Genomic DNA, 21,789 nt, shown 5'->3' on the forward strand with positions numbered 1-21,789 from the left:
TCTATTTTTTGCCATTTGGAAGGTAGTCCAAAGAATGTTGGAAGAAAACACTTGTGCATCCAGTATTCCTTGAGTCACTTCCTTGAGTATGCTGGCATGGGTGTGCGATAACACCCTGAAAATTTATCAGCCACCTGATTTTCTAATCCTCTAGAATCTACAAAATTCCCTGGAGTCTGATTTTGGTAGATTACAACCAAGACATCCATTATCGCCACAACCACATTCTGTAAGGTGTTAGGATCTAGGCCTTTGGGTCCAGGTGACCTATTTGCCTACAACCCCTTTAAATTGCCTGACAATTTTTTTCTAGTGATCAAGATTGTTTTTAAGTTCCTCACTCCACCCCTTTATTCATTATTGGGATATTTTTAGTGTCCTCTACCATGAACCCTCATCTTCTAATATAATTATTTATAATCAATAGCATTTTTTAAATGTTTTTGATCTCTCAGCCTCATCCTCTAAATCACCACCGTTTACTTAGTAGTTTGAAGTATATATGCCTAGAGAAGCTCTTACTTTAGATTGTGTGAAAGATTATTTTGTATTGTATATAGATATGTTTTAGAGGAGATAAATTGTGGGAGGTTTTTTAGTGTAGGTCACAAACAAACATAAACACTTCACAACACAGTTCTCATTTAAAATGCCAGGGCTCTTCTCAAGCCAGACAGACCAGGCTCCCAGGGTTGGAGCTGAGAAAGAGTATATGAGGCAGAGGGAGCTGAAAAATGGAGGAAATATGAGTTGGAGGGAGCTGAAAAATGGAGGGAGGATGACAAAGAAAATAGGACTTGGAAAAGATTGAAAGGGACAGACTATTTCAATTAGAGAAGTTAAAAATTGAGATGGAAGGAGGTAAGAGAATTGAGGTTCTAACTCTTGGGGAAAAGTTTTTGGCTAGTAGATAAAACTCATTCCTCCTTTTGATGAGGGAGATATAGATACATATTTTCAGCTTTTTTAAAAGATTGCTGAGAGCTCAAGATGGCCAAAAGAAAAATGGCCTCTTATGTTCCAAAGTGTATTGAAAGGAAAAGCAAGTGGCAAATTATGATACTGTTAAAAAAGTAGTATTGAAAACTTATGAGTTGGTTCCAGAAGCATATAGACAAAAATTTAGAAGTTTGGAGAAAACATGGAAAAAATCTTACAGATTTTCCCAGAGAAAAATCCATCGATGTTTTGACTGTTGATGTGCCTCAAAAGGAATAAATAATGATTTTGACAGAATGAGAGAATTGATATTAATTGAGGAAATTTAAAGGTGTATTCCAAACGAGATTAAATTATACCTGGATGAGAGAGACGCGGGGACGTGGCAGCAAATGGCTAGGTTAGCAGATGAATTTGTCCTGATTCATAAAAACAAATTTCAGAATAGTGAACCTTTTCAGAGCGTTACTGTGGAACAAATTAGTAAGCCTGTTCAGAAGGTTAATGTGGAGCAGAGTCGTAAGCCTGAAATTAAGTCTGGGGAGAATGTTAAGAGAAAAGATGAAGGTAAGGTGGGAAAGGGCAGAACTTCTGAATTTGTGTGTCAGTTTTGTAAGAAACCTGGTCATGTTATTGCGAATTGTTTAGTGTTAAAAAATAGATGAGGAAAGGAGGTTTTACCAGAAGCATGTATTAAAACAGTTGAATTTAAGGAGAGCAGATGTTCCAAACCTGGTAAGGGTGTCATGGATGTTTTCAAACCTTTTGTGTCAGAGGGTTTTCTTTCAGTGAAAGAGGGAAAATCACAGGTTCCAGTTAAATTCTTAGAGATACTGGGGCTGCTCAGTCACTGTTGTTGGAAAATGTTTTAACTCTTGATCAAAAGACTGACACAGGGGAGACAATTTTGATTAAAGGTGTTGGAGGTGAGGTAGAGTTAATATCTCTTCACAACATAGTGCTGAATTCAGAATTAGTTAAAGAACCTGTTGTAGTAGGAGTAATTTCAAGTTACCCATGCAGAGAGTCTTATTTTTATTAGGGAATGATTTGGTAGAGGATAAAGTTGGGTCAGTTTTGAGATGAACAAATCAGCCTAGTAAGGATGATGTTAAGGAGGAATGTGAGTTGTATCCTGCATGTGCTGTAACAAGGTCTTTGTCTAAGAAAATGATGAGAGCTGAGGAAGATCCAGTTGATAGAGACTTGCCCAATGCTTCTGAAATAGTCTTGAAAGAGCAGATTAATTGTGAGAGTAAGGATTTCTCTTTGTCAAGGAAAGAGTTAATTCAGTAATAGTGGACAGATACAGATCTTATAGACTTAAGGGACAAAGCAGTAAGTGAACAGGAGATTAAAGAAATGGCTTGTGGATATGACTTGAAGGATGAATTGTTAATGCAACCGTATAATGATAAGGGTAGTGGGGAACATACTGTAACAGAGGTGTTAGTTGTTGATAGGGTTGAGGAAGTTATGGATCATAGGATTATGGAAACAGATTGTTGTAAGGGTAACCTTAAATAAACCATGGTTCCTGTGCATCTAATTGAGCAATTTTGGAAAATCTGGAGGAAAAGTTAGGCCATCTTAAGTCACAAGAACAGATACAGTTGAATAAAATAATTTTGAAATGTACACATTTGTTTCCTGATGTGTCAAAAAGGTCATCACTGATTTATTATGATGTGGGAGAAGCAAGTCCCATAAAACAACACCCATATAAAATATACATTCAGAAAAGTAAAATCAGGAGGTGGAATATATGTTGAAAAATGATATTATTAGACATTCGAACTCAGATTGGAGTTCTCCTTGTGTTCTGGTAACTAAACCAGATGGAACTGTTAGATTCTATACAGATTATGGGAAGGTTAATTCAGTTACTAAAACAGATGCTTATCCTATTCTGAGAATAGATGACTGTATTGATAAAATTGGGAAAGCTAAATTTCTTACTAAGTTGGATGTGTTGGTGTGTGCCTCTAACTGAGAGAGGAAAGAATATTTCAGCTTTTGTAACTCCATCCGGTTTATATGAGTATAATGTGTTACCTTTTGGCATGAAAGAAATGTCTCTGCAGCATTCCAAAGGATGATTAATTTGGTAATCCAAGAGTTGACACATACAGATGCTTATATTGATGACTTGGACACAAAAAGTGACACATGGGAAGAACATCTGAAGGGATTGGACAAATTGTTTGCAAGATTATCCAAAGCAAATTTGTCTGTTAATTTACCAAAAAGTGAATTTGGACATGCTACTGTGACATACTTAGGTAATGTAGTTGGACATAGCAAAGTTGCACCTATTCAAACTAAGGTGAATGCAATTTCTGTATTTCCTATTCCCAATGGCAAGAAAGCAGTGAGAACGATTTTAGGAATGGCAGAATATAATAGGAAATTTTGCTGAAGTAGCTCTTCCTTTAACCAATCTTTTGAATAAAGGGGAGAAATTTTTGGGTTTGAAGTTTGTCAGACAGCTTTATAAAATTTAAAGGAGTTGTTATGCCAATATCCTGTTTTAAAATCTCCTGATTTTGACAGTCCATTTTCTTTAGCAGTGGATGCCAATGAGGGGGCAGCAGGTGCAGTTTTATTGCAAAAACATAATGAAATTGACCATCAATTTGCTTAGTTTTCAAAAAATTCAATGTTCATCAAAGGAACTATTCCACTATTGAAAAAGAACTGTTATCTATAATATTTGCTGTGCAGAATTTTGATTTATATCTCTGTACCTCTCACGAACCAATTGTGATATTTACTGACCACAATCCTCTGGTTTTTTTTAAATAAAATGAAGAATAAAAATAGAAGATTGTTAAACTGGGGTTTAATATTGCAAGAATATAATCTGCAAATTAATAATATCAGAGGTACAAATAATGTGATAGCAGATTGTCTATCAGTATGTTAATTTAATTGTGTTTAGAAATGTATACTCTCAACTTTGGGTTACATTGTTATAACATGTTATATATTGTATTTTGTTATCACTTCAGTGATTTTTAAAGTCAGTTTAGTTATAACTGAATTTTAACTCGAGTTAAAATTCCTTTGTGGGGAAAAGTGTGACAGATTATGTTGTGTTTTATATTGTATATAGATATGTTTTGGAGGAGATAAATTGTGGCAGGTGTTTTTTTTAGTGTAGGTCCCATACAAACTCTTGAAAACAGATCTCATTTAAAATAATGGATCTCTGCTCAAGCCAGACAGACTGGCTCTGAGTGCCTTTGCAATAACTTTGTGGAGTGCCTAAAGAAACTTCACTAATTGATTGTTGTTTTGAAAAGCAACAGATGAAAGAACTCGAAGCATTAGGTTGGGAGCTGCAGTCTGTCTAAGTGCAGTTTGCTGTTCTAAGAGGGTCGTGCAGTTTTGCAAGCAGAGAGAGTCAAACAGGCTTTTCTCTAGGAGTGAGAGAGAGAATTCAGTTGGACAGTTCTAGAGTTCAACAGCAGCAGCTGGGACTGGAACAGGACAAGGTGGCAAACTTGTAGAAAAACCTGAAAACTGGTTGTGAGTGCTTAGTTCAGCCTGGTCAAAGCCCTTGTGGTCCATACAAGAGGAGAGGACCTGAAATATGGGAAACAAAAAGGAACTCGGTGGTGACCTGAAAGAAAGATGTTATCATCTGGAAAATCCTGATGGGCCAAGTTTCTTCTGCAATACACTGATGTAGCTGATGAGAAGGGATCAGTTTGTGTCCAGCGAACAACAAATCTCTCAGAAAACCAAAAAGAACCTTCCTGAGCGGTAACCATTTACCTTTCAAGCACCAAAGCCTGGCGAACTTCATAAATGTTACATTCTATGCACAGTATAAGAATTGCCTGCAACCAGTGAACTTGGAGGAGTGAGAAGTGAGATTGGACTGTGAATCAAATAACTTTTCTAAACTTACACACACAATATATACATGTGCTCTTAGAATTACAAGGGGGTTAAGTTAGGTTAAATAAGTTAATAGTAATACAGTTTGATTCTGTTTTCATGTTTAAATATAATTAAAAGCAACTTTTGTTTAAGTAACCATTTGTCTTGGTGAATATCTTGCTGCAGGGTTTTGGGGTCCTCTGGGCTAGTAACAATACAATATAAAATATAACAATCTGTCACAATTGTATATTATTTGCTAGATTTTTCTCACTCTCAGTAATTGATTGCTAGTTTCTAGTCATCTCAGCATCCCTTGTTGCACCTTTCTTATTCTTGCAGAGCTTATGTGGAGATTTATATCTTTATAAGTGCCCATCACTATTGATTTATTAACTTACTCTTTGATCTGTTTTTCCAATCCACCAGCTAATTCTGTCCGACAATTATAATAGCCTTTATTTAAGTTTAGCCAACTAATTTCAGACAAAAAATTCTCGCCTTTACCATGCTCTGAGCATTCTTTCCAATGGAATTCTTTTCTGTGAGATCATTAATTAATCTTGTCTCCCCATAAAAACCAGATCAAAAATGGTCTTTTCCCTGATTGCTTCATTAACACTTTGCTCTAAGAAACTATTTTGAATAGACTCTGTAAATCTGATAATTAAAATAATCCAATGGTTATTGCAGCAGTTTCTCACAAGCCACTGTTATTTCTTAATTTATACACTATTTTTCAGTATAGATATTGTTAGGGTACTGATATAATACTCCCACTAGTGACCTCTTACCATTGCAGCATCACAAAGTTCCATAGTACATGAAGCCATCAGGGTTATCAAACCTGTGCGAACATAGTGTGATGAGAATTGTCAACCAATACTTGGTTCATTTTGGAATATGAAGCAGGGAAAGGATGTCAACCTTCAATGCAAAGATTTCACTGAAATAGGGATGCAGTAGGATCTTGGTGAGCAGGCATGTGATGTGAGTTATTTAAAATAGTCACACATAAATTGAAGAAGCAAACCTATTCCTTTCTCTGCTGTTCAATTTTAATGTTTACATTACATTTTTTATTTTGTCGGAACAGAGATGAGAAATGGAAAATTATGGCCTGGAAGTTTATGAGACCCGTGATCTGCTCATGCTCTGTGCTGCTTGAGCTACAATTAGATTTGCTAAACCAGCATATTTGTTTTAAATCTTGAAGGGACCAATAGGTGTAGTCATCAGTTAAGCAGTATGATTAGTACGACATGATTAGTTTATGAGACCCGTGATCTGCTCATGCTCTGTGCTGCTTGAGCTACAATTAGATTTGCTAAACCAGCATATTTGTTTTAAATCTTGAAGGGACCAATAGGTGTAGTCATCAGTTAAGCAGTATGATTAGTACGACATGATTAGTGTAGAATAGTTGTGGGGTGCTATGATTGAAACAAACAGACACTGAACAGGGAGGTACACCTTTATTCACCAAAGTAAAGCCACTAATTTCTCAGGAAAATATTGTAATCACCCTGTATAGATTTTGTCATAGATCCTGCTGGATGAGTGAATTATTATTATTTGCTGTTGTTGCAGGCATCTGTTTTTTTTAGTGAGTTACTTTGGGGGTTGGAACTGGGTGAAAATACTCACAGATTTCATTATAACATTTTGAACAGATGCAGAGGCACACAAGTCCAAGCTGCAAATAGAGTTAATGCTCTTAGTTAAAGGCTTTAACAATGGATTGTTTATCTAAGGAAAAGACACCTGGTGAGAAGAGAAGTTATGTGTTTATGATTCATGTTTTTGGGAAATTGAAACCAAAGTCAGTTTTGATCAACCAAGTCATGTGATTGAGACACATGAAGAAGAAGCATTTAATATCAAAAGCCAGTCATCTGAAAAGACAGAAATGAAATAACTACTGTTGTTTTCTCCTTGTGGAGAGGGTGGGGGGGGGTGGGGGGGGTTGGGGGGGTGTGGACCAGTTATCTGCTGTGACCATTGTAATGTTCATTTTGATTTAACCCTTGCCTTGGTTTGTGCAAACATTATGGAAGTCACTAGTTTTATTGCCCCTATGCAAGAAAGAGGGGCATTGTGATAATCATTTATTTTAAAGAACATTTCAATGGAAGCAACGTGATAGGGATTCATGAGTTTTGAGAAGTCTAATGACTTGGTGTCTCACCAACTTTATAATTAGTTCTGAACATCAGTTTAAAGGTTTTGAGTTTCAATGTAGGATTTCCAATACTGAACTTCGAATTGACTTTTCAGAATTGTGCCTAAACCGTAATTGTTTGAGTAATCCACATATGCACATACATATTTGCACATAGTTGGTGTTAAGTTTAGATTTAAGTAAGATGTAATATTGTTAGTAATTATTAATTAAAATATTGATTTTAAAATACCATTGTCTTGGTGAATTTCTATTGCTGCTGGTCTATGAAATAACAGCTGTGCCCATTTTCAGGTACAATGGCCAAACAGGACTTCCTAAAGGAGGCACAATTAATGAAAAAACTGAGACATCCCAAACTAATTCAACTATATGCTGTGTGCACCATTGAAGAACCAATTTACATTATTACCGAATTAATGAAAAATGGGAGCTTACTGGAATACTTGCACAGTAAGTATGGAAGCTTTTTACAATCAAACAGACTTTGGTGCATTTGATAGCAAAATGTAAAACAGGTAAAATATTAATTTATTAGTTAATATTAGGTCGGTCCATACTGCCCGAACCGGGGCCGAGGCAGCCGCAGCTCTCCCTGTGCCTGGACTGGGGCCGCCGCCTCCCACTCTCTGCCCGGATCGGGGCCTCCGCCTGCCTCACTCGACCGAGGCCGGGGCCGCCGTCAAGGACCTCGCTGCCACGTCCCAGCTTGCTCGGCCACGGCACACGAACCATGGGTGTAAAGGGTGGGGCCAGTACTGCGCGCACTGCACTCCACCTAAAAGCTCCTTTGCGCAGGCCCGAGGACAGGTCCACGTCCTCCCCCTCCACGTCCTCCCCCTCCACGTCCTCCCCCTCCACGTCCTCCCCTCCACGTCCTCCCCCTCCACGTCCTCCCCCTCCACGTCCTCCCCCTCCACGTCCTCCCCCTCCACGTCCTCCCCCTCCACGTCCTCCCCCTCCACGTCCTCCCCCTCCACGTCCTCCCCCTCCACGTCCTCCCCCTCCACGTCCTCCCCCTCCACGTCCTCCCCCTCCACGTCCTCCCCCTCCACGTCCTCCCCCTCCACGTCCTCCCCCTCCACGTCCTCCCCCTCCACGTCCTCCCCCTCCACGTCCTCCCCCTCCACGTCCTCCCCCTCCACGTCCTCCCCCTCAAAAGATGCTCACAAACTCAAGCTAGCATGCTGGAACATCAGAACCATGCTAAACAAGGCTGACAGCCACCGACCTGAATGTCGGTCTGCCCTCATTGCACATGAACTCCTCAGACTTGACATCGACATAGCCGCTCTCAGTGAAGTCCGCCTGGCAGATGTAGGCAGCCTCCAAGAACGCGGCGCGGGCTACACACTCTACTGGTCTGGCAAGCCTTCGGATGAACGACGCCTATCTGGTGTAGGCTTCATGGTCAAGAGCTTCATTGCCTCCAAACTCGAAAACCATCCGACAGGCCTCTCGGACCGAATCATGTCCATGCGAATCCCCCTTCAAAACAAGCGTCGCATCACCCTCATCAGTGTCTATGCTCCAACCCTCCAGGCGGAACCAGCAGAAAAGGACAAGTTCTACACCGACCTGTGCAACCTCATCCAACGCACCCCTACAGCCGACAAGGTTGTCATCCTGGGCGACTTCAACGCTCGTGTCGGCAAAGACTCAGAAACCTGGCCAGGAATCCTGGGCAAGCATGTCGTCGGCAAGTGCAACGACAATGGGCGCCTCCTGTTGGAGCTCTGCGCAGAACAGCGGCTTGTCATTACAAACACCCTTTTTCAGCAGAGGGACAGCCTTAAGACCACCTGGATGCATCCCCGATCCAAACACTGGCACCTCCTGGACTACATCCTGGTGCGAGAAAGTGACAAACGAGATGTGCTCCACACCAGGGTCATGCCCAGTGCGGAATGCCACACTGACCTCCGGCTGGTTTGCTGCAAGCTCAACCTTCACTTCAAGCTAAAGCCCAGGAACAGTAAAGCCCCCAGAAAGAGGTTCAATGTTGGAAACCTGCAGTCAGACAAAGCGAGAGGAAACTTCCAGGCAAACCTCAAAGCAAAGCTCGACGATGCAACCCGCCTCACGGACCCGTCCCCTGAAACCCTCTGGGATCAGTTGAAGACTACCATACTGCAATCCACTGAAGAAGTACTGGGCTTCTCCTCCAGGAAAAACAAGGACTGGTTTGACGAAAACAGCCAGGAAATCCAGGAGCTGCTGGCAAAGAAGCGAGCTGCCCACCAGGCTCACCTTACAAAGCCGTCCTGTCCAGAGAAGAAACAAGCCTTCCGTCGCGCATGCAGCCATCTTCAGCGCAAACTCCGGGAGATCCAAAATGAGTGGTGGACTAGCCTCGCCAAACGAACCCAGCTCAGCGCGGACATTGGCGACTTCAGGGGTTTCTACGAGGCTCTAAAGGCTGTGTACGGCCCCTCACCCCAAGTCCAAAGCCCGCTGCGCAGCTCAGACGGCAAAGTCCTCCTCAGCGATAAGATCTCCATCCTCAACCGATGGTCAGAACACTTCCAATCTCTTTTCAGTGCCAACCGCTCAGTCCAAGATTCCGCCCTGCTCCAGCTCCCTCAACAGCCCCTAAGGCTAGAGCTGGATGAGGTCCTCACCCAGGATGAGACATATAAGGCAATCGAACAACTGAAAAGTGGCAAAGCAGCAGGTATGGATGGAATCCCCCCAGAGGTCTGGAAGACTGGCGGCAAAACTCTGCATGCCAAACTGCATGAGTTTTTCAAGCTTTGTTGGGACCAAGGAAAACTGCCTCAGGATCTTCGTGATGCCACCATCATCACCCTGTACGAAAACAAAGGCGAGAAATCAGACTGCTCAAACTACAGGGGAATCACGCTGCTCTCCATTGCAGGCAAAATCTTCGCTAGGATTCTACTAAATAGAATAATACCTAGTGTCACCGAGAATATTCTCCCAGAATCACAGTGCGGCTTTCGCGCAAACAGAGGAACTACTGACATGGTCTTTGCCCTCAGACAGCTCCAAGAAAAGTGCAGAGAACAAAACAAAGGACTCTACATCACCTTTGTTGACCTCACCAAAGCCTTCGACACCGTGAGCAGGAAAGGGCTTTGGCAAATACTAGAGCGCATCGGATGTCCCCCAAAGTTCCTCAACATGATTATCCAACTGCACGAAAACCAACAAGGTCGGGTCAGATACAGCAATGAGCTCTCTGAACCCTTCTCCATTAACAATGGCGTGAAGCAAGGCTGTGTTCTCGCACCAACCCTCTTTTCAATCTTCTTCAGCATGATGCTGAACCAAGCCATGAAAGACCCCAACAATGAAGACGCTGTTTACATCCGGTACCGCACGGATGGCAGTCTCTTCAAGCTGAGGCGCCTGCAAGCTCACACCAAGACACAAGAGAAACTTGTCCGTGAACTACTCTTTGCAGACGATGCCGCGTTAGTTGCCCATTCAGAGCCAGTTCTTCAGCGCTTGACGTCCTGCTTTGCGGAAACTGCTAAAATGTTTGGCCTGGAAGTCAGCCTGAAGAAAACTGAGGTCCTCCATCAGCCAGCTCCCCACCATGACTACCAGCCCCCCACATCTCCATCGGGCACACAAAACTCAAAATGGTCAACCAGTTTACCTATCTCGGCTGCACCATTTCATCAGATGCAAGGATCGACAATGAGATAGACAACAGACTCACCAAGGCAAATAGCGCCTTTGGAAGACTACACAAAAGAGTCTGGAAAAACAACCAACTGAAAAACCTCACAAAGATAAGCGTATACAGAGCCGTTGTCATACCCACACTCCTGTTCGGCTCCGAATCATGGGTCCTCTACCGGCATCACCTACGGCTCCTAGAACGCTTCCACCAGTGTTGTCTCCGCTCCATCTTCAACATCCATTGGAGCGCTTTCATCCCTAACGTCGAAGTACTCGAGATGGCAGAGGTCGACAGCATCGAGTCCACGCTGCTGAAGATCCAGCGAGATCCTCCAGATGGTGCACCAAAGAAAAGGTACAAGGACTACCTAAAGAAATCTCTTGGTGCCTGCCACATTGACCACCTCCAGTGGGCTGATATCGCCTCAAACCGTGCATCTTGGCGCCTCACTGTTTGGCGGGCAGCAACCTCCTTTGAAGAAGACCGCAGAGCCCACCTCACTGACAAAAGGCAAAGGAGGAAAAACCCAACACCCAACCCCAACCAACCAATTTTCCCCTGCAGCCGCTGCAACCGTGTCTGCCTGTCCCGCATCGGACTTGTCAGCCACAAACGAGCCTGCAGCTGACGTGGACTTTTACCCCCTCCATAAATCTTCGTCCGTGAAGCCAAGCCAAAGAAAGAATATTATATTTTGTAATATTAATGTAATAAAATATTAATTGAAATTATAAACTATTTATCAAGAGGCTACTTTGCAATTAATTAAAAGTGAAGGGAAATACAGTAAAATAACATTTTCTGGCACCGATTGCAATCATGGATGTCGGAAATGCGATTTTTTTTTTTGCCTGAGATTAGCATTAAGAATACATGGTCTAAAAGACAAAAGACATTGTGAAATGTAAAGTTATATTTTTTTAAAATCAGTAATGTAGTTTTTTATAATGTAAAGTTCACTTTATTCAAGTAATTCCCACAACTTACAACATTTCCATTTAAATTTTAGCGCTGGTCACTGGCGCTGAAACAGCATTATGCCAGCTGGTAAGCTAACCGCACTGCTGGCATAATTAACCCCCCTCCCCAAGTTTACAGATAAAGCCTTATTAATATACCTAATACTAATAAGGATATAGACTCTTACTAGACAGAGATAGGTAAACACTTTGGGAGAGTCACCCAGTGGCAAGCGGCATCGACTGGCTCTTCATCCTGGCGCAACCTAACTCACCTCTACGCTAGTGTCTGTCAGAAAACCCAACACACTTCCAAGCCAGTGTCCTGATCAGGCCTTAGGCGCAACAAATTTCACCCTTGGAAATTGGCCCTTGGACCAACTCGACTTATCACCATGCAAGTGTTCTGGTCAGGCCCTCAGTGCCTCATCCTTTAAATTTGAACTCTGGTCACTGTTGCTGTAACAGCATTGCACTAGCCGCTACACTTACCGTGCCACCGTCATCATTTACACCCCCCCCCCCCCCCCCCCCCAAGTTCACAGATAAAGCCTTATTAATATACTAATAAAGACAAAGACTCTTACTAAGCAGGGATAAGGAGACACTGGGAGAACAGTCTCCGAGGTGAGCAACACTGGCTGGCTGTTCATCCTGGGCGTTGCTATTTTATTCAAACACAACTTTATTAAAACAGCTGCTGCAGGCGGGGCACAACTTGGCCATTCCGCTGGCTGAATGATTGTTCCCAAGGGGTTGTGTGTTGTTTCGGAGATTTACTTTTACAACTTTAAACTTTTATTTAAACATTTATTTTAAACTTTATTTATTCTCATTTATTTTAAAAAAATATATTTATTTCCTCATTTTTTTGCCTGTTGAGTTTCTGGTTGATTGAGTGCCAGATAATGGGGATTTTACTGTATGGGAAATTAGCTTTGCAGAGGAATTGGCTTCTATTTAATTTAATTCTATTTAGGCAGTACCTATACCGGAATGATATGGGATTGTTTGCAATGATTTTTGAGACATACGGCATGATAACAGGCCATTTTGGCCTATGAGTCCGTGCCACCCAATTTACACCCCATTAACCTACAACCCCGGTATGTTTTGAATGGTGGGATGAAACTGGAGCTCAAGGAGAAAACCCATGCAGATACAGGGAGAACGTACAAACTCCTTACAAATGGCACAGGATTCGAACTCCGGTACAGTCCTGATTGCTGGCACTATAAAGGCCTTCCGCTAACTGCTGCACCAACTGTGCTGCCCCTGATGATGAAGCCTTCATTGCATTAGCCATTAATGCAAATGATAATATATTTTTGAAGCTTCTAAAATGAATCTAAAGAACCAAAACATAATAAGATACAATAATTGCAATTTTATGCACTTTTTAAGCAAATTCTATGAAAGTGCACTTGAACACACGTTAGTTAAAGGCAGACTCCAGGAACTTCTTTTGAAAAATATATTTTTATTTCTGACGTCATGAAGCTTGTGGAAAACAATAGCGGGGATCTCCCAGCGGCACCCTATCAATTTCCTGTTCCATTCTCATACCGACATGTCTATACATGATATCATGTACTGCCATACTGAGTCCATCCGCACATTGGAGAACCAAAATCTCTGGGTACCCTCCATCAAGATAGCATTAACATCCTCTTCTCTGGTTTCTGTTAACCCCTTCCCCTATCCCTATTTCTCCTTTCCTTATTCTCTCTCTTTCTTTCACTGTCACTCTCACCCTCCCTCTTCCTTTCCCTGTCTCCTTTCCTCCCTCTCTGCATTCAGAGAGCCACTCCCTCCCTCGATCAGTTCTTACCTTTCCTCTCCTGTTCTCATATTCTTGTCAATTGTTTGCCTTTTGTCTGTTGCCTGTGCTCTTCCACCTGCCCTTTCTTCCCTTCTTCCCCAGCCTTTTTATTCAAGTGTCTGGCCCACTTTTTGCTCAAAGCTTGTAGAAGGGCTCAGGGCTGAAACATTCTTAGAGGGTGCTTTAGGACAGCTCAGTCACATCTTTGCAGATGGGCATACAGAGGATGAGCAGATCCTTTTATGCTGAGCTGTAGGAACTAAGGTTACAGGCAGAATGGCCTCTCAAAATTTCCTGTCCTCCATCTTGTTAAACATTCAAGCAAAACATTTGGAAGCGACGGCTTACTGACTGAGTTGCACATAGCTCTGTTGCACATGGGTGGGCCTGGACCAATTGGAAGTATACAATGCTAAGTTTCTGGCAGGCAACATATCAGACTCCACAAGGAAAGGTATCATCACCATCATCTTCAAAAAGAAGGGGAAGAAGGAGGATATCAGGAATTTGAGATCCATAGTATTGTTGAACATTGACTATAAAATCCTTTTTAAAGCCATTGCCAATCAAGTCAATTCTGCCATGGTCGAAGGTGAAAAACCTAGATCAAACCTGCACAGTTTCAGGAGGTACAATCTCTGACAGTCTTGTGCTATTCCAAGATACCGCCATCTTAATAAACCTCAATTGTGCTGCTTTATAATAATTTTGAAAATTCAGGAGTTGTAGACCTCATATTCAATTCATATTTCCATTAATTTTTGTAAAGATATGCTAGCAGTGCTATTCTCTATTAAATTTCTGTGCAACCTATTCTCCTCACGTTCCCATCAAATTCCCTCAGATTCTACTACTCTACCTCAATTTACAGTGGCCACTTAACCTACATCTTTAGGATGTGTGGAAATCATGGCATCCAGGGGAAACCCATCAGGAGAACATACAAGCTTAATGCAGACAGCATCTGAGGTTAGGAGTGAACCTAGTTGCTGGAGCTGTGATACTGCATCTCCACTAAGACAAGTCAAGTTTATTATCATCCGATTACACAAGTACAACCTGACAAAACAGCATTCTCCAGTCCTCAGTCCAAAAACGCGCAGACACAACACACATGCAGACAAACAACACATATGCAGGACAAGTATTCATATATACAAATAAATAAATATTGTTTTATAAATATGCAAGTCTCAGATGGTTAGTGTGACCAGTCCCTTTGGTTGTTTGGCATTCTCACTGCCTGTGGGAAGAAGCTGTTTCTTAGCCTGTGGTATTGGTTCCGATACTTCGGTATCTTTTTCTCATTGGGAGTAGCTGTAAGAAGCTGTGCGCAAGTTGGAAGGGGTCCTCAATGATTTTATGCGCTCTCTTCAGACAACGTGTCTGCTGCTCTTGTGGTCCTGTTGATTGACCTCCCATCCATTTCTCTGCAGCCTCCGTACCTCACTGTGATGCAGCCAGTCAGGACACTCTCAATCGAGCTCCTGCAGAAGGTTGTCATGACAGTGGCCGGTAGTCTTGCCCATGTCAGTCTTCTCAGAACGTGCAGTCGCTATTGTGACTTCCTGACAAGTGAAGACCAGTGACTTGCCTTCCAGGGAAGTGAGCTTCCTGACAAGTTGCACCCTTGTGCTTTCTACTATTCCCAGTTCAGAACCAGTCATCCAAGACTTGAAATAAATCAGGAGCTTCAACAAGGTGAAGACAAGGGACATATTAAAGCTATAATTGTGCTATTGGTAAGATTGCTGAGAGACAACACAGAGATGATGAGGAAACAATATAGCTGCTTTGGTTAGTCATTTATTGGCTTCAATTAGATTGTTATGTTAAATAATAAGTGGAACATTGACTAAACTTTTGGATTTCGAGAATAAACATATCAACCAGCTTCCAAAAACTATATTTGGCAAAATATCTTTCATTTTCTGTGATAATTAGGAGTAAAATTTCTTTGCTGCTTATAAGGAGAGAAACAGGGTTAACAATGCTTTTCATCAGGTGATAATGCCTGACCTGCTGAATATTTCCAGCAGTCTAATTTTATTTCAGATGACCAGAATCTGCTGGGGTTTGGATTGATTTGCTTTTACTTTCATATTTCCCTTGGACCATAGTTAATGCTTCTTTCCTAATAAACAATAGCTGGTCTGGATTCTCAAGAAATAGAATTTACAAAGATGACGTAATTTCCAAAGGAAATTATTTGATCATTGTGGTTGATTATTTATTTTAATAGTGATATCACACAATAACATTTATTGCATTCAAATGAATATTGTAAATTTTTTTGATGAATCTTATAAATTACTAATATTATCTGACACTCTGGCATCCCGTGTTTTCTTTTTGACGAAGTAAATCCTCAGTGTAAATATTGCCATTTTTACTTGTATTTGTCATATGTTTTTGTGGGCTTGAATGCTCTTAGCCAATTCATAAATACCTGTATGTACTTTGTTACATCACTAATACTTTTTGTTCCATACTAGATTACTTGCGATTCCTTTTATGTGGCTTAGTTCAAAGCCACTCAGTACCATTTAACAACAGAAATCAAAATGATTTCTGTAAATTGGTGATTTTATCAACTCTATAATTATATTTGAACTCTTTCATCCAGGATCTTGAAATGGCAGTACAAAAGTCCAAGAAATTGTCATTATTATAGCATTAGACATTCCACAATGTCCTGGGAGGCTTGATTTGCTTTGGGAAAAAAAGGGCTCTATGTCTTGCATGCTTTCTGACATATAAATATATCTTGGGCATAAATTAAAGCTTGCTCTATTTGAATTTTGCAAAAAGGTCTTCCAAATCCCAGAGAGAACTGAGCCCAGTTTCATTGTGAGTAGATTTTTCATTGATATTACTGCGTTGATGAGATTAAACATCAGGAAGTATTCTGAATTCAGAGAAAACTGTACAATATGTCCAATTTCATTATAAGAAAATCTTGCATTGAGATTTTTGTCAGCATTGGTTGTGGTTAATGGAGGCTTAAGGTTTAATACCTTCTGGTAATATTTTTTACCAAATACAATTTTTTTTAAATATGGAAATATTTTCTGAAATGTAACATTCACCATATGTTAATTTTGACAGAAAACCAAGAGTCAAGTTTGACATTAAGAGATCTCCTGGAAATGTCTGCTCAGGTAGCTTCAGGAATGGCATATTTAGAAATTCAGAATTATATTCATCGGGATTTAGCTGCCAGGAATGTTCTGGTAGGGGAGAACAACAACTGCAAGGTTGCTGATTTTGGACTTGCCCATGTTTTTCTGGTAAGAATGTCAATTATATTTCATTTCTTAAATTACAAGTTAAAGAACAAAGGCCTTGGTCAACCTCATAACCAGTTAAATGTGGAGCAATGACGATTCTGGGCTCCAATTAATAAAATAAATGTCCCTCTTTCAATGTAATCTTAAATATAGCAAAAGTCCAAAAACCCAGACCACTCAAAAATCTGAACTTTTTGAAAACTCTCAAACTTTTAAAACTTAGCAGGCTTTTGAGTGCGTGCATGCATGCTAAGTGCCACAGGTGCCCAGTGGCAACAATCAACCACTTTATTTTTCTTTAAAACTTTTTGTTTTGATAAATAAAGGATGCTGTATTTGCTATTAATAAACTATCAAAAAGTACCTGTTCATCTCTTCTTTATCCTCCTTAATTTGAATTTTAAAAACATTGCTCGAGAATTCAGAAAATCCAAAAATCTGGACCAACACAATCCCTGAGCAGTCCAGATTTTCAGACTTCCACTGTGCATTATTTGATCTGTGAAATTCCTCATTGTGATTACGATCTTTGCCATCATTAGACAGATGATGAAAATGTTTATGAAGCAAAAGAAGGAGCAAGATTCCCTGTAAAGTGGACTGCACCCGAAGCCATCCATTTAAATAAGTTCAGCATCAAATCGGACGTTTGGTCCTTTGGAATACTGCTGTATGAAATTATCACTTATGGAAAAATACCTTATGCAGGTTAGTTTATAATTTCAGGACATATTCAGAATCACTGAGTTACTAAAATTTTACTTTTTTTGTTTAATCTATCTGGAGCAGGTTGACCAAGCGAGAGAATGAGTAAGGAACAGATTGCACGTGTATATCAAGCAAATGAACTTACCGACAATCTGAACATTGGTGATGACAGAATAAATTCATGTGGCAGATATTGTCAGGAAATAGATATTTAAGTGGACATTTAGCCCTTCATCTGATACAATTATCAAGTAGCTTTTTGAAGAATATCTGTTAACTTGTAAATTGTCACTGTCTGAAATTTTCAGCACGTAAGTTTGTTTGACTTTTGCTTACAATTTTGTACAATTTGAATTTTTTTAGGGATGTCAAACTCTCAAGTTATCGAAGAGTTGGGAAAAGGATACCGAATGTCATGCCCTGAAGCATGTCCCCCACCACTGTATGAAATCATGCTCGAATGCTGGAAAGACAAAAGTTATGAGCGACCAACATTTGAGACCCTCCAGTGGAAACTAGAGGAGTTCTTTGAAACTGATCTTACAGCCTATATAGAACCTAATGCTTATATTACCTAATACCAGCAAACATTGATAGTGTTGTATCTGCTTTCATTGATTTAATATTCACATCTTAGACCTATTGTATAATTATTGGCCTTGATTTCACCTGATATGTATCTACTGTACATCATTAGACCAAAGGCTATAATGAATTCTATATTATTGAATGTAACTTCAACAACAGTGCCTACAGATTTTTGTGTTTCTTCAACCATAGTGTCTACAGACTTTTGTGATTAACTTCTTACCAGAAAGTGTCCTCTCACTCTCGGGAATGGAGGATGAGGACAAGTGTTTCCAGAAAAGATAGACTGGGAATGAAAAATAAATCAGCTGTACAATTTCTCAAACCTCTTGTTCTGAAACCAACATCTAAGCTGAAGGAGCAGAGAATTTTCCTTATTTAACCTATTGGAAAGAAATTCAGACAGGATATATAAGGGATACTCAAAATCCTTTTACATATTTTGCCCTCCCACCAAATATGCAAGAAATATGCATTTATTATCATGATATTACATAATACATACATAAAGCACACTGAAGCAGGCCAGTGCAATTTTACTCATGTGCCAGTTGCCAAATTTTATTCTTTTTTTGCTTCATCACCCCCACGCTCTCTAACTACACCACCTCCAGGGAAACAGTCAGACATAATTTCAGTTAGTATCATGACGAGACAAATAGTTGTCATATGAAGAGAAAATAATCACACACTTTTGCCTTTGATTATCCACCCTTCAATGCATTTTTTAAAAAATCATCGGCAAAGATGGGTGTCCTTCAACAATTAGTGCTTTTTTTACTTTGTGTAAATACAAAATCCATAGCTTTTGATAATAGCCATTTACCTAAAACAATAACACTTTCAGCAGGTACTTTGCAACACAAAGTCAAGTTTTACTACAATCCATGTAGTATTTAATGTGCCTCTAAGTATGTACATAATTTTACGTTATAGATCTGTTCAGAATTCATTGTATTTTATTGTGTGATTTGCTGCTAGTTAAAATGTATATAAAGTGAATTATATAAAGGTATACGCCGCTTTACAAATATTTGCTTTACACAAATTTGCTTTTACGAAGAAACCTGTCTTCACTATCTGAAAGAAATTTGAATAGACTTCAATAATAGTGAATGGGTCTTTGTTTTATGCCATTTTGGCTTACGAAAGGTTTCATTGGAATACTCTACTTTTGTAAAGCTGTATAATGAAAATTAAGGTGCAAGTAATCATATCCCACATTGATTTTAAACAAGAAAATTATTTAAACCTTCAAATATTCCAGTCTACTTTTATGTTAAAATCTAAATGTCATGAAACTGAAATCTACTTTCAACCCAATTCACAATTTTGATTAATGCTTGGTTGAGAAGATGCCAACTATACAGGACAATATTTTATAGAACTTTGATTATACAAAAGTTCAAAGAGATATCTGTTTGTTTTTTTTTTCAATTGTTTACTTTTTTTGGAAAAGTCCCTTCCATTAAACTATATTAGACTTATGCATTTATAACACAGGCCAACAGTATAATATGTAGTAGAAGCTCCAGCAAATTTTTATTTGTGGAATATTGGGCCAGATTTTGATGAAAAAAGGATTAGATTTTAAATGGTACATGTTTCTAATAATGGGCAAATTACCCAGCAACTTGTGGAAATGAAGAGCTAATTATCTTATACACTGTGAATAGATAAACATTGCAGGATAATTTGCATTAATTTCTGAAATTCATCTAATCTTTAATCTCACTGAAATTCCTAAATACTTGCATATTAATTGTCTACTAAACTCAAATACTGTAAAATAAAGCTAATACTAAATGGAGTAACAATGATTAACAATGATTGTTGATGACTGGTCTTTTTTCAGAATGTGAATATTTATTAAGTCTCATTATTTGTTGGATCGATTTACAACAAATTAATTTTTTTTTGTCTTTCTTACTTTTTTGATCTTTCCCTCTTGAACTACATTCAATAACTTATGACACTGGAGTTATGTGAATAACATAGGCTTTTATTAGCAAGAACATGGCAGTGTTGGCCATCTATGAGGCTAGTCCCAATCTGAGTTGAGAGCAATGGACAGGAATACGTATGCAAGCAAGGGGGCCACTTTCCTCTAGTCAGCCTATAGAGCCGGTCCTCCATACCAGCTAGCAGCGAGCAACTACATTCTACATACAAGCATGCAATACCAAGGATCACCACACTCACCCCTGTCACCCTTTCTAAAAGAAATGAAAGCCAGCTGTGACAGACTGGTAAAATAATGGACTAAAGGCTAAATTAAGAGTACACAAGCGTAATATTTGTAGTTACAATTACAGGTTGAGTCTTTCCTGTAGTTTGATGTGACGTCTGGACAGTCTCAGTTCCTGCAGGATGAGATTGGAGTTGGAGACTCTTGTGGTGGTGATACCTGAGTTGGAGAAGGTCCAATGGTCGGTGTCATAGGGGATGGTGGAAATGATGGCGTAATGGGTGGATGTTCGGTGCTGTCATTTGTAGGTATAAGGTTAGATTCTTGTGGAAGAAAATGGATGTGGTGGGGATGAAGAGTCCCTCAGTGGGGTTGACAATTGTTAATTCCCATGGCCACAAGATTTAGGTGGTTGGGTACTTGTGTGGGTGGGCTGGGTGTTTGAGGTGGAGGTGGTGACTTGGGCACCCCAGCTGATGTGTGGTATCGGACAGACATGGTGTCCTCCCTCCCATCTGGAAAAACAACAAAGGCATGAAGGAATTGAACTTGTTCGACTAATGAATCTGATCTCCAGAGTTTCACATGACGCTTGAACTTTACGGTTCCAGGGGATGTGAGCCAGCTAGGCATAGTCCTTCCAGTAGTGGATTTCCTTGGGAAAGAAAACATGCATTCGTGAGGAGTCACATTGGTGGCTGTGCTAAGGAGGGAGTGGATGGAATGTAGCGTGGTTGAGAGAGGTTCCTGCCAGTGGGAGACAGGGAGGCATTTAGTTTTGAGAGCAACGAGTATGGGTTTCCGGATTGTGGAGTTTTCTTTCTCTACTTGTCAGTTACCTTGTGGGTTGTAGCTCGTGGTATGGCTACTGGCAATGCCTCTGGCCAGTAGGTACTGGTGGAGTTCATCACTCATGAAGGAGGATCCCCTATCGCTGTGTATGTATTCTGGATAATTGAAGAGGTGATCGAGGCACTTGATCACATAGCGGAGGATGAGTCTTTGCAGGGAATTGCGAAAGGAAAATGGTAGAATTCATCGATAATGGTGAAGATGTATATGATGGTGTTGATGGAAGGTAGGGGTCCTTTGAAGTCGATACTTATGCGTTTGAAGGGATGGGTGGATTTGATGAGGTTCATGTGTGGTGTTCAGGTAAACTGGTTTTGACTCTGCGCAGATTTGACAATTGCGCCTAACCGCGCGAACCTCATCATCAGAGAAAGGGAGGTTGCGTGATTTCACAAAGTGGTAGAGCCTTGTTACCCCAGGGTGGCATAATTGATTGTGTAATGTTTGGAGTTGAGCAAAATTTAGAGGCTCAAATACCTCTGGATAGGGCATTGGAGGGTTCATTGAGTTTGTCTGACTGGTACAGAATGTCGAAGTTGAAGGTGGATAGTTCCAATGTCCAGCAGAGTATTTGGTAGTTTTTAATTTTTCTACGAGGTTGTTGAACATGAAGGCCATAGACTGTTGGTTGTTGACTGGTGAATCGTCTACCTGCTAGATAATGCCGCCAGTGTCTAATTGTTTTGACAATTGCCTGAGCCTCTTTCTCAACTGAGGAGCG

General features: G+C 40.3%; 1 protein-coding gene across 1 annotated transcript in view; it reads left to right on the plus strand.

Moving 5' to 3' along the window:
* The window catches only part of frk (fyn-related Src family tyrosine kinase), a 127,417-nt gene extending 107,583 nt beyond the window's left edge, over positions 1–19,834 (plus strand). The window contains exons 5-8 of the mRNA XM_069886816.1: positions 7,304–7,462; positions 16,551–16,732; positions 17,275–17,440; positions 17,804–19,834. Coding sequence (XP_069742917.1) covers positions 7,304–7,462; positions 16,551–16,732; positions 17,275–17,440; positions 17,804–18,018 — 722 coding nt within the window. The 3' untranslated portion in view covers positions 18,019–19,834. The remainder of the gene's footprint in view (positions 1–7,303; positions 7,463–16,550; positions 16,733–17,274; positions 17,441–17,803) is intronic.
* Positions 19,835–21,789: the final 1,955 nt, after the last annotated feature.

The sequence above is a fragment of the Narcine bancroftii genome, chromosome 6 (assembly GCF_036971445.1).
Source record: "Narcine bancroftii isolate sNarBan1 chromosome 6, sNarBan1.hap1, whole genome shotgun sequence".
Taxonomy (NCBI): Eukaryota; Metazoa; Chordata; class Chondrichthyes; order Torpediniformes; family Narcinidae; genus Narcine; species Narcine bancroftii.